Genomic DNA, 14,635 nt, shown 5'->3' with positions numbered 1-14,635 from the left:
TGTTCAGTCTGAATCATGTGTTATGAATAATGTAGTAGAAGGCTAAATTATTAGAAGCTATTATTTACGCGTAAATAAATAAAATTAATATCAGAAATTTGAAAATGAGACTCTTTTTAAACAATTTATATCCAAAACTAAATTAATCTTATTCAGGTATGACGAATCTCGATTAAAATATTAATATTAAAAGTAAAATCATTCGTAGTACTCAATTGAAGTTTTAAATATAGAATTTAATAACGAGATGATTATTTGGCGATAGAAAGTTGATTGAATGCAATAGGGAATAACATCTAATACACACCCAAAATTGAGTTTATAGTAAAGAACTGACCATGACTATCCTTATATTTTTATTCTTACATGCAATTAATTGGATATGCAACAAACTAAATCAATTTACATTGAATAATAACTAATCAGTCCTTTGTAATTTATAACTATATAGTCTTGAATAATTATAAAATATTGAATATAAGTAGAAATCTGTCCACTTTGGTAGTGCGTGTGTAGAAATGATTTAATAAATACGTCTGTGAAAATAAATCTGTAGTATTATTTATGTACTAGCCGTTTATAAACTTATTCTAGGTAAAAGTAACGAAATGTTGAGTATAACCACTTCAGTATTTGTATTCTGAATGATTAGACGAAGTAGAAGGCTAAATATAATTTAAGAATTATACAGATTATTTAATAGTCAGATATACATGGAAGTCTGCCGAAGATTGCTCTGTGAAAGTATAACCGATTAGTAGAATAAATTTGAATTACCTTATGATATTAACTCTCTATAATTTATAGTCTAGGTGCTGTAAGACTAATAAAGATTCAGAGCCTACAGCAAATAATTAAATTTCAATTTGTTGGGGTGATAATTTTCAGGTTCAATAGTTTATTAGCTATTAAATATATTTAGTTAGGTCACTCAACTGAGTTACTATTTGCTAAATCAGGGCAGAAAAAAGTATCTGATTATTAAATTATAAGCGCAAGTACAAAATACGATATATTAAATTTAATTCAATTTGTATATATTAGTATTCTACCTTGCTAGTCTTTATGTGCCCAATTTATCACAGTCCCAGAATATTCTACGATACAAGAGTAATGTTTTGCCTCAACTCAGCAAGCAATGTTCTAATCATTTGATACTCTTACGTATAGTAAGAATATATTTTTGAAGAACTGGCACGGTCAGCGAAATATCGGTTATTTAGGGAGATTCGCTAACTATCTGCGTTGTATTCATATCATTTATTTTATTTATTACTTCAAGTCGATTTTGAAGATAATATAGAGTTGGAGGAAGCTTATGTGAGTAAATGTGATAATAGATCCCATATGTTTGGTACTGTATTATCTTTTGGATGCAAATAAACGTATGTACATAATATGTAAAAAATTTTGACAAAGATACAATAATTGTATTCAGATCAGCACCAACTTTGTCTCTAAGAGATTTTATGACATTCTTCGATAACAATATTTGCTTTAATGATAGTGTAAGGATCTCAGCTAATTACAGTAATTTTGGCTTTCGTAGGCGACCATATAGTACTAGCAGGAGTCTATTATGCGGTCATTAAAGATAGATTTTATAAGTAAAATATGATCAGGCCATTAATTAATATAATACAATTAGCTAATTAGTAAGTTTAGCTATTTTCCATTAAAATGAAGATTCACTCCCATCTTGATAGTATTAACATGGGAGAATCGAAGAATCTAAAAAAGTACCTTAATTTTTATGGCCACCTACCTAAACAATATCGGTAGTTGTTGAATAAAGTTGTTATTTATGTTAAGTACATTTCTAACTTAGAGATCGATAGATGGTATCTAGAGATTGCTTCTTGTAAATTTGTACCAAGAATATTTCATTGCATGAAAACTTGTTTTTATATTGGTGTGACAGTGTTACATGCTGTACTGTATTAGAGTAGAAATATCTATGTTATGGTAGATTGTAAATTATCGTGGAAATGTTCCGTGGTAGGATATATCGTAATCTGACTATTCTGTATTAGTGATCAGATGACTATGTTCGTAAATACTGTTGTCTGTATTAGGGAGTAGTAGCTAAAATTAATGTCTAATTCAGTGAATGATTCCTAAGTTAATCGTACAAATTATGACTAACGAACTATTGAGGAAGAGTATATAAATGCAGTATATCGTGTAATAAAATTAATTCTCAAACTTAGTGTTTAACGTAAAATACGAGGCGTCTAAGTCTTTGTGTAGTCTGCTAGTAGAGCAAACGTGTTCATGATAGTGCAGATATCGTTCCTTGATACGAGGTTCAAGGAATTGACTTATTGATCTTACCTTACGTTATCTTGTTGTAAAGCTGTTTTGTGACAATTGGCAAGAAATCATCATAAATATAAATTGATTCGCGTAACAAAATTACTTACTGGTATTTCAGTTGTTTATAAACTGATCATTCTTATTTTAAATCATGCGCAAAGTAGCAAAATTTAAGCTAATTTTTAGGCTGATTCTCGTAATTGTACTATCAATATTGTTTGATACTAGTATAACCGAGTCGATAACAATAAATGCAACATTATATTGCAACTTAGTAATTTTAAATTTTGGAACATAAGATATTTATCGACAATAGTGTATGACTTTGGGAAGATAGCGTTAGCCAACAGGATTTCATAAATTTTAGATTTTGATATAAAAAGTTGATGTGGATATGATTTAAACGTTTAAAACTCACTTCATGTTGCTATAAGAGTATACGTAATTTTTAATTCTATTGTGTAAGTATAAGTTCGATTCCATACTTGAAAATTCAATAGATTAAAAAGAATTATTTACTATTTCGTACTAACTGCTCACTACTTGTACAAGCTCTTATACCTATTGTGATATTGACGTCATTTCAAGACAGAGAGACGAATTCAATTCCGAATAATTAATTATATATCAATCTACTATAGATTCTGCTGGCCACTTATTTAATGATGCTAGTTTATTTGTGGTTACTTGTGTTTCCATGCATATAACAGTTAGCGGAGTACATAGCAGACTTGTACAAAACAAGGCCGGCGAATTATAGGAGCATAAGATTATAGCTTAGATGTCCCGAAAACTTATTAATTCTTAAGTTTCATCGTGTTCTATATGTTAACTGTAAGTAAAATAGGGTTTTTGTCTGTTTAATGCATTCTAACGCACGTTATAACTTATCCTCATGTACTTTATGACTATATGATATCATCACTTCAATTGCTTTTCAAATTTCGGGCATTAGTATAGTCATTCATTATATATAGTTATCGTATTCAATCTAAACAACAGAGCACGATTATCAAATTAGAAGGTTAAATTTGATTGTCTACTTATATATCTAATCATATTACTGTCTAACGTTTTGCATAATTTAGCAATCAATAGATTATTGAATCATTTTGTATAATGGTGCTGTGGTATCGTAGTGGATAAAAAACCATTGATGGGAAGCAAAATTGCCAACAACGGAACATCTCTTTATTTCTTGGTAGTTAGATAATGTACGCATTCTACCTAAAACTGCTGTTGTGGTTAATCCGAGTCTGTTGTCATCATGTTGATATAGACAGCATCATACACAGTTCAAATGACGACACGGGCTATAATCTACAGTAATTAATGTATCATTGAATTTATTTTTAGCGAAAAACTTAACTCAAATGTATCGTTGTAATAAACTTAGCCCATATGATTTTTCCTCTGCTTAAATTGTTCGAGGATTAATACCATAGTGAGTATTCTGATTTATACTAAATTTTACTAGTAAAGTTGAAACATTTACGTCACAAAACCATATTAATATATTAATACTATTTTTCTTTCGATTTGATTATAGCTTTAATTCGCATATTCCTAGAAGTTATTATGACAATTCAAATGTACTATTAAATCGAATAGCGAGAATATTCTATTTACCGGTAGTGTTTTATGATTTATAATATTTGTAATAATTTCATAACGGGCATTTTTCTAAATGATTCCTTAGACTTGAAATTTTAGCCTGAGATTAATAATAGCGTGATCATGTACTGCATAAGATTCTACAGTCCTATTAGCACTGAATATGGAAGCTTCTTTATCAATTGCAAGAAATAAAACAAAAATTTATGCTCGTAATACGAAGATGTAAAGTTCTTGAAATAATTTAGTAGGGTTTTCGCACATAATTTCGAGTTGAATTTGGTTATGATTAATTGTAGGGTATGATAGAATTATGCATTGTACATTACGTCGATGCGTATTAATTACCAGTGACTGTTCTGTAAGTAATCAGGCTGTAAAAAGCTCATGGGTCAGATTAACCCATACTTATCTGACGGTACTGCTTTATTTACGACAATAATTTTATATATATTAGAAAGTATCACCTTTGAATAAGTCTAACAAAATTTCTATGCTCTATTTTGACCTAAATCAGGTGGAGTTATGAGATCGATAAAAATACCATAAGATTGGACGAGAAACCTCTAAGATATTAAATTCATAGACTGAGAGATTTCGAAAGAGTAGTATCAGTCTTGAAAATCTTTAATTTCAATATCCTAAGTGTTATTGTGTTGTTGATTTAATGCTGCATTATCGATGATATTAGCGCATCGCATCAGAATTTTAAGGCATAAAGTAAAGTATGCGTATAACTAAATATTAAATGAATGAGAAAAAGTTTGTTTGATCAGTGATTCAAATGTCACTTTGCTTATACGATAGCTTACTAAATCGATGAATCATAATAGCCGAATTGCACTGATGATGTATACTATAATTTATGTATCGGTCGCATAGCTTTATAGATCCGCATGCAATATACCTGAAGGCCTTTTACATATTAGTCTTAAGATCACTGTAATCTTGCTTGACTAAGAAATAAAACTAACAATTTTAATATCAAATATAAATGTAGTTAGTGTAGGCATTATCTTTTACAAATCTCTAAATTGAGCTTTGCTACTAAGAGTAAATTAAAGTTTTATACATAGAAAAATATCTAGCAGACTAGGAATGTTGTTTTAGTATCTACAAATACACGAATTAAGTCTAGGTTGTAGTTAGAGTTAGGATGCAGCTAGGCATAGAATTTGGGGTTAAAGGTTATAGGCGTCAGCAATTTTACTAGTAAACAGAAAAGAGTTTTCAAAATTATCATTTCTAATAACATTATGAATAAAAATGCAGCTTACAAATAGCGCAATTGTAACATATAAAATTGAGTTTTCTTAAACATTCAAATTATCATATTTGTTTGATGACTTTTTACTAGCGACAGTTAGAACGAATAACGAATAAGAATGCAATTTCTAATAGGCGAATCGATACACAGAAATTTTCTCCATATACCTTAATTAGACATTTTGGTTAATAATTTATGGTACTAATTATGCATAGGCACATCGGTTACGTCATAACTTGAATATTTCTTTAGCTCCTAGATATTTTTAAATTAACATCAGTTGATATATATTATATTAATAATCAAAGGAAATGCTGACTTGGGATAAGGATCCATCGGAATAAAAATTTTAAATATGTTTTAGAATCTAGGATGCTGGCGGTTCTTATGATTGGATCGTTAATTAATAGAGAATGTTTGGTGTGTATAAAAGCGTAATAAAACTACACGGCGATGTTACAGGAACAGATTACCTATCTATGATGTTGTTACTTATTATAAGGGATAATAATACATTTTTGTGGAAATGCTATAATGAATTGATATTTTTGTGGGTTATCTTAAAAAAGCAAGAGAATTCTATGATTTAGTAAAATTTTAATGGTCCTCGAAATATCTGATGAAGAGCTTAGGGTTTCGTTTATACCGCTATATTTTAGTTATTACCGAGGGAGACCAGTCTAGGAATTGTATAAAGCTAGATGCTGTGGATGAATAACGCATTTTAAATTATAAATAATAAAGGAAATGAAATAGCTCCGATTCATAAATAGCACTGTAGTTAATCACCATCGGGAAATGGCAAAATTATCCTGGTTTAAGAATAAATAGCGAGTAGCTATCAATTGTGACTGCTTAATACATTTCCCGTAACGTTAACTACTGGGCTTATAAGTATTAAAATTTATTATTGCTTATGAAATTTTAAGTCAACATAAGGCAGGTTTTCCTTAAAATTTGTGTCTAATTGAATTTCTTGCCGTAACTATGGTAGCTGTGTTCTTTTAATTAAATATCAATAAGATGATAATAACTAGCCTAATTTTTTTAGAAATCTTGTTTTTAATTCAGAATTTAAAATTATATGATTATAGCTAGCAAGTAATTCATCGCCCGTAACTTCTATTCTACTGTTCCACAAGTAATTAATCTATTAATAAATAGAAAAATAATATTATTAAGGTCTGGAATATTTAATTATTCATATCCATTATGATAAATTATTTGCGATAACGGTAACCAAGATATTCATTAGGATAGACAAGTCAATGCTTGTATGTCATTTGTAAATAGCTCAATTAATTAAATTCTGCTATCTATGGTTACAATTCGTACCAGGATAGTTTTGATACTAGAATAATAACCATAACGTTTTGATATTGAAAATTGAATAGAATTAGAACAATAACCATAACGAAGACCAGGTTAATATACCTTTTAATTTCATTAACGCCATATACACATATATTTGACCTGCGGATTATAAGTTATGTAATTTATTAAATTAAGAGAACTGCCTATACGAAGACACGGGAATCAGAATATTAGATCAATAAGCAGATAAGAGAATATTTATAATTCATTGGCAATAGCAATTATATAGAAATAATTATAAATCTAGCACGGAAATCCTACATCATAAAATTTCAAGTAATCTTTAGCAGAATAGAATACAAAAACATATCTCGGTAAATCAGTTGCATTATTATAGGTCAATACATAATTATAACCATTAGTTGTAAAGCCACTTTGAGGCTTCCTTTTTAAATTGAATGGAATTTAAGCATTGACATGCTAAGCTTATTGAAAGGATCGATATGCTGGTATTTTAATACAGTAGCCGGTCTAGAATAGCTATAAACTTGTGAGTATCGGGATTTATTCATCAAAAATTTCTCAATTTTACTTTTACTATATATATGTACGCGTAAATATGTGTAAATAGAACAGACATCACTTCTAGGATTGAATAGTCTAATGACTTTAGATGCACCTACTACTGATGGCGTACATTAGGTTAATTCGTTGATCAAAATCTATCTGTACGATATAAGGTAGATAAATGAGAGGAAAAATCTCTATATTTTGCATCATAATCATTATTAAAGAACCTAAAACTTGTTTTATGCTACTAATGAGTTTATTCATATTTTAACGAATTATCTAATATTAGAAACATAAGTTAGGAATTAAGAGAAGTGAGGGATTGAATAAAGATTCATATAATTTTAACTTGAACTTGAACTAGCGTAATAAAAGTGGTTAGTTTGATAATAAAAGATGCATACATTGATGAAATAGTTGATTTAACGGACTAAACACCATGATGAAAAATAATACGGTATTGCAACACCCTCTATATTTCAATTTAATATTGACAATAGATGATATTAGAGCGTTATTTATGAGAATAGATCGATAGATTTAATCCTAATAAGAGAACGTTTGTAAGAAGTACAGAAAATGAGTTTCTGAAGGCCAAAATATTAAATATGCAATCTATTTCGGCTATAATAAGATATAATTACTTCCAATTATATAATACTTTGGAAGTACTTTAACAAGCATAAAATTTAGTTGAAATCATAAGTTTCAAATGCTATGAATTTCGTTAATAATTCTGATTCGAATCGGAAAGAAAGAAATCTTCTAACGTTTATAATTAATAAGCCAATAATATACTTCATTTTAGGGATGTACGAGTATTTCTATAATATATCGTGATCAAGATAGAACCATATTTTTACATACAAAATCTGCATTGGATAATCAATTTACGACGATTTGAATAGGTTATATGTTATATCACAATATTAGTTTAGAGCTATCTAAATAGCATTCTGAAATAAATCAATATATGTATGAAATTTTGCTTCCATAATAAATTCTAGTATTAAGTAATGGTCTTCTATAAAATAGGATGAATAGTTGTGCTATATACTTATAGACGTAACTATAATGGTAGACCTGCTAACATCATTTATGAGTTATAACGGTATATATTTAGCTTAAAACAGAATGCAAAATAATAAAATTCTTTTTAAATGCCAGTTGAACTATATGCTTATTGCCATAACTACGGCGGCAGAGCTGATAGCATCATTTACGAGTAATACCGGCATATATTTAGGTTGTAACAGAATGTAAAATAAAAAAAATCTGTTTAATTAAACACCTTTGCACTGTAAAGTTGACAGTTACATTCAAGGCTCTTTTCTATTAAACCGATACAAATAATTTTTGTCGCTGTGGACGCTTGCAACAGAAAATGTACTTTATGAGAGCTGCTAGTTCGTTGTAGAAATAGACATTTGTGGCAGCATAGATTACTGGATTAATGGCAGAGTTCATGGATACGAGGGTTTTCGTGAACATATGGATAGTTATGTCATAAGTAATTAAATGTTGAGCAATTAAAGCGAAATATATTTGATTAGGTAACCAACAAATACAGAATGCAATAGAAATTACAACAGACATTCGCGTTAATCGTCGAAGCATTAAACGATTGCGTTTATTAGTATGAATATCAGTAGCATTAGATACACCAGTTATTGTAGTTCTTATTTTGCGCATGAATGCAGTGTAACAAAAAATCATGACAACTAGGGGAAGGGCAAAACGTATAACAAAACTAGTGAAGTAAATTGCACTATTAACAGCTTCAACATCAGATAAAGCTCGGAATCCACATTGTTCTTCTAGGTTGGTTGCATTTGAATTATAATAATATTGATAGAGATTTGGCGCATTTAAGATAGCAGCCCAAATATTAATCAAGATAATGTAGATGATCGTTTTATTCGGAGTAAAAATACGTTTGTACTTGACTGCAGCACTGACCATGCACAATCGTTCAACACTTAAAGCAGCAATAATATAACAAGATGCAATACCAAAAGTCCAGATAAAATATTCAGAATGGACGAGAGAGCAATAAAGTGCTGCAGAGGTACCCTCCATGTGTATTTGGATACCGTTATAAGTCGGTGTGCCAAGAATTAATATTCCGGTCAAGATATCTACAATGGCTAAGCTAAAGATAAAGATAGTTGATCCAAGGCGTAATAATTGACTATTTTTTAAAAATACCCAGCAAACCAATGTATTGCCAAAGACTGATAATGATGCGAATATGGCAAAAACTACTTTAGGTAAGGCTGCATCTGCGTTTTCAGATTTTACTGTAATAGGAGTCATGGTAGCATTGACGGTCACGATTGTCTGTAGGTGAGTTGCCATGATGGTTGTTAAAAAATATAAGATCTGAGGACTTCAAAAAGTAATTTTATAGTTGTTAATAATCTGTAACGCTATTTAACACATACGTTAAATTGTTATATTAGAATTTATAAATTAGAACAAATGTCATTTATTTATAAGAGAACTCAACCGTAAACGGTACAAATTATTTGTAAAGTTTATTGTAACAGCTGTTATAAATACTTAATAAGCTCACAATGGGACAGCTCAGCATCATTACCATATTGGAAGAGCAAAGGTTGACACATTTTACATTTTTGCAAATCGAACTTTAATTCTTTTTATTGTGTCTATTAGAACTCATTTAGGACATATCGGCGCAATCAACCCCGAGTTCGAAATTTTTATAGATTTATTGCAACAAATATATCCTGTCTATCAAGTACAAATCATGCATGCTTGGATATTATTTTATATGAATAATCAGCAAGTACTAAAATAGTAACATTTCTTATCCTTTTCTATAATAGGCCAGGCTGTAATTATCCTATTTTTATAGTTCTGTAAACTGAATCTATAGTTTCAATCTAGCATAACACACTTAATTTAGGATGGTAATAGTCATAACATCAAAATGTAAGCATTATACTTGTAAAGACGTCAATTACTAGTAATTATAATCATTTATTATTTATTTTTCTTACTGTAATTACTAACTTAAATAGAAACTATTCTATCTGAATTATACCTGGTGAATAATGCATTTGAACATTAAATTGTTAAAGATATACTGACAAAACACTTATAGAAGAAAATTTTGAAGTTGGACTACCTATCATTAGACAGTCTATAGCCTAAATTGAATTTGTTTCTCCATGTACGACAAATTCTATAAAAATTTAAATATATGGTATTTAAAGGTATGAATTTGCAATTTTAATATTACTACTAGAAATGAGATGGTTGCCTGGTGGTAGAGAGTAATATTAATGTCTTTTGAAAATTATGTCCAAAATCTTACCAAAACTAAAAATAGGTTTAATTCACTTCAATATACTCGTATATGACGTCTTAAATCATGAGAATAGTATAAAATAACTAAGACTATCCTTATAATGGTTTTGTCATACATTCAATCGAGAGAGTAAGCCAAGATCTAGATAACTCATATTCAGTAATAATTAATTATCCTATACTGTCTTCTTAAACCATACTATTGTAAATTACAATAGACTGTAGGGCATTACTAGATTACTACGTATTGCATTATGCTTGTAATGACCTTCACTTTTGAAAAAAAATCTACCTTATTCATGTATACTTTAAATAAAAAGAATGCCACAACTGTATTTGACAGCCGAATATGAAGCTTGAGAAAGAATAAACTCATATTAAACAACGATCTTACATAGGTCACGAATTTTCTACAACCGCTTTCAGATCTTGCAAGCAATAGTATTAAATTTATGTAACTTTAGCTATTAAAAACAATCTTATATATGGGTGTAACTAATCGTATATAAATCGTGAATTTTGCTGTAATAGGTAGATTGTCAGATAGTCAGATAGTCCTTGGTAGTTAGACGAACCTAACTTCTGTAATAAAGTGAAATTTGCAAGAAACTGTAGTTCTTGATTTATTGTTTTGAAGATCACTTTATCACAATGGGGTAATATCGTTATTTACTTATTTGCTACAAACCATAGTTTATTATTCACTATTTGTAGTAATTCATGATCTAGCGGGATATCACTGAATTTTATGCATTCTTACCTACGGTAAACATCATCAAATTTATCCACATATTATAATACAAAACTCAATTTCGTAACAGGTGCATAAATGATTAAATAGATATTTACAGTCAAGGCAACTTAGCCACGTGCTTCAGATAGGAGCTATTTATAATTGATTCAAGCAATTATATTAGAATCTATTATGATATAGAATGGTCGCTTTTCACAGTATTATTTCGAATAATCAGGCTGAACAATGAATAAGAGTTAGGCATATGACCAAGTTGCTGGGTTAATATGGAAATTTTACCAAAGATTGCTTCTTGAATTTATCCTCCATCAGTAGAACAGATTTAAACTGTTCCATTTTATTTGTAGACGGAAATTGATCTTGGATAATAAGTTTGTTATGAGCAATAAAAGCTACAGTAAATACGGGTAAACAAATTTCAACCTGTTAAATATTGATAAATCTTTAAGGTCTGCAGAAATAAAGGCTGAAGTTTCATTCATGTCTGTGAAAGCCTATCAAGACAATTATAAATTTATGCCAAGTAAAAATTTTAATTTGGGAAACGTTAACATTGATGTTGGCGGAAATAAAATATTTCTTAGATCTTCAGGCAGTAGGCTTGCAACCGAAAGCGAACTATATGTATCATGCACCTTTCCAATATGAAAAGCATGATGCTAGTAAATTATTAGAAAGATAGAGGTTAAATTAAAAACTCGATTACGAATTAATGGTTTCTTAGGAAATTGCTGATGAAATTTTATCCACGATCTTAATGCAAGTTAAGCACATGTAGGCTTGCCGTAGGGACTTCAGATTATCTCCAGATAATTTAATATGCCATTTTGTATTTATTAATGAACATCTACTCCTTTATATGACTTTACGCAATATATAAATTATGGGGATAAGTAATTCCAAGAAAAAATTAAACTTTTTAATACGCATACTAAATCATTTTATGGGAATATGTTACTTTTATCTATTCTTAATTTCTTAGTGAGTAATTTAGATAGTGCGCTCAATATTAGTAATTGCTATATACAGAGATCAGGAAATGATGACGAAATTACTAATTCTAAGATATGGAGTTACTTTACTTAGATCTGTTTAATTAGTCAGTAAATATATAAATTTTGATGAATAACCTATTTAAGAGTAGAAATTGACACAAAACAGCAATTTATTCTACCTGCATGGTTCGCTAATATTTATTCGGTTTCCTATCGGTGTTATTGTACGTATATCAACGGATGTTAGGAGAGCGTGAATCATTTATATTCAGCCTAACGTGAATTCTATTCGATTTATTTACTTGCAGACTCACTTTTATGTGTATTGATTACGATGCTAACGCCCATGAATGATAGATTAGAATATTTATTTCTCAATGAGCTTAATACAGATAATAAGGGCTTACAGTGGAACACTATTTTATTGAAGCTCTCTATACCTATAGTCATGAAGATGACAACTGACTAAGCTAGAAAATTAATTAAAATGTCAATGTTTATGTTTTGGTAAAAATATAAGTTTACTAGTTTAACAATGTTTAGACTATTTAATAATTTGCACAAATGCAGTTGAAATACCACAGCTGAAATAATTATCGCTGTGGCAACATGTAATAGCCCATTAGTTATCTATTACCATCGAGTTTAGATTATTGGATCGTATCATTTGTGTCTAATATTTTAAGTAATTTAAATGGATAGAAAAGCCGGTCTCGGAATATTGAAGAGGAAATTAATTATATTACATATTAATAACGCTTAATTAACGGAACTATACTAGATTCAGAAGAGTCTTGAAAGATATAGTTTTAAGCATTGTTACAATATGATTAAACTTCAATATACATACATCCCAGGTCTGCAGGAACAAATATCCTGTACTAACGACGGGAGTTAATATAAATGTAAAAACACTGATTAGAAACCGAAAGTATTTCTCAAATCTTGTGTTTAAGATTTGATTTAAGTTGCGTAAATCATTGTGATATTTGTGAGATTAGAGATAATTTCCAGGAGGCCTTACGGATATGTATACCTAATACATGGCTAAGACACATAATTTGAAAATTGTATCGTTACAAGTACATTTTCTTGTCAATATTACTCTATTATAATTCAAAACTAAGCGTAGCGCAATACTGTAATAGTTTAATTAAGCGCAAAGATTTTACATCAAATTAAGAATGGATTTGCCTTATATACCATTTACTATATCGTGCTGCTTGCGTGTGCGAATGCAATGGTAAATTGGGAAAGAAATGAAGTCGATCGGTAACGTGCTATAATTTGTTAGATGAAGGCGAAACTTTTGAAACATGCATTGGTTTCTTATTTTTTTCCTTACATTCGAATATTTTACTGAAAAGCGCTAAAATTTACATCGTTGCATTAGGTTTGGTAGTAGAAGTTTTATTACTCGACTATTTTTGGCCTATGCAGTACCACAAAATGTATTATAACGTTAACCTCTTTATTTTAAGGAGGGAATTAAACATTGGGGTCAATAATTTTTGATTCTGCAAGCTCATTAATATGAACCCAAAACTTACTAATCTGGCCTAATTCATAAATCAAAGATGCGATGCTATAGTATGAATAGATTCTACTCCTTACTTCATTATAAGATGTACAAATCCTACAGTATGCCATTAATGATTAGTTGTTTTAAATGTTATTCAGCCAATGAACCGGCGCTTGAGCAAGGCAACTATAAGTAATCCGACTTAATTATCTCTAAGTCACGGATGTCATAAAAGCAGCATCGAATAGCCTTAGTACCGTAACAAGTTTACTTTATTTTGTGCTTACATAATTAATTACATGAAGATATGTTTAGCAAATGAAACTGAAATTTAAGCAAAATGAATCAAGATATTAATTTTGCTTACGGATAATCAATAATATGAAGAGGAATCATTGGCTGATTTTTAATTATGAAGTACTTTCAGCAAAATTCAAGTTCGTTCGCAAGTTTCGTTTTAAAATTGTCATGATAATGTGACGTAAAGCACTACCTGGCGTGAAATAGCAGTTCTGCTTAATAAAGCAACTTTAGATGAAACCTGGCATGACAAAATAGTGTACTTGTATTATTCTTTCAGTATACGTAAAAGATTGCAGCTTATAATCCCTATAAAGCTGTGTTGTTAAGTAGTCTATCCATGTGATTGTAAATATTTCTGCAACTACTCAAATAATGCGCGTTGATAGTTCTACAGCAATATGAAGTAAGTAGTGTATGATCTAGATTAGTCTGTTATGTTTAATAGAGTACGGCAATTATAGATGATTGCTGGTATGATGGAAAAGGCTTAAAAAATCCATTCACTACAATAGTTTTAGCTCCTGAGTAAATATTGCTTAGGAGTATTTGACTGTGTTATTCAACTCATGAAAATGTATGTGTAACTTGTATAAAAATATAATCAAATATTCCTTTACAATTCTCTTGATTAATTATGCGACGATATG

At 29.6% G+C, this 14,635-nt stretch overlaps 1 protein-coding gene across 1 annotated transcript; it reads right to left on the bottom strand.

The window, feature by feature from the left end:
- Positions 1–8,416: 8,416 nt before the first annotated feature.
- TRIADDRAFT_55873 (uncharacterized protein) lies at positions 8,417–9,439 on the bottom strand (the record flags this gene model as incomplete). Its single annotated transcript, XM_002111598.1, has 1 exon — positions 8,417–9,439. One exon carries the CDS (start codon positions 9,437–9,439, stop codon positions 8,417–8,419), a length of 1,023 nt encoding a protein of 340 aa, XP_002111634.1.
- Positions 9,440–14,635: the final 5,196 nt, after the last annotated feature.

The sequence above is a fragment of the Trichoplax adhaerens genome, genomic scaffold (assembly GCF_000150275.1).
Source record: "Trichoplax adhaerens TRIADscaffold_4 genomic scaffold, whole genome shotgun sequence".
NCBI classification, from domain to species: domain Eukaryota; kingdom Metazoa; phylum Placozoa; class Uniplacotomia; order Trichoplacea; family Trichoplacidae; genus Trichoplax; species Trichoplax adhaerens.
The sequence above is the reverse complement of the archived record's forward strand: the minus strand, read 5'-3'. Positions and strand labels throughout refer to the sequence as shown.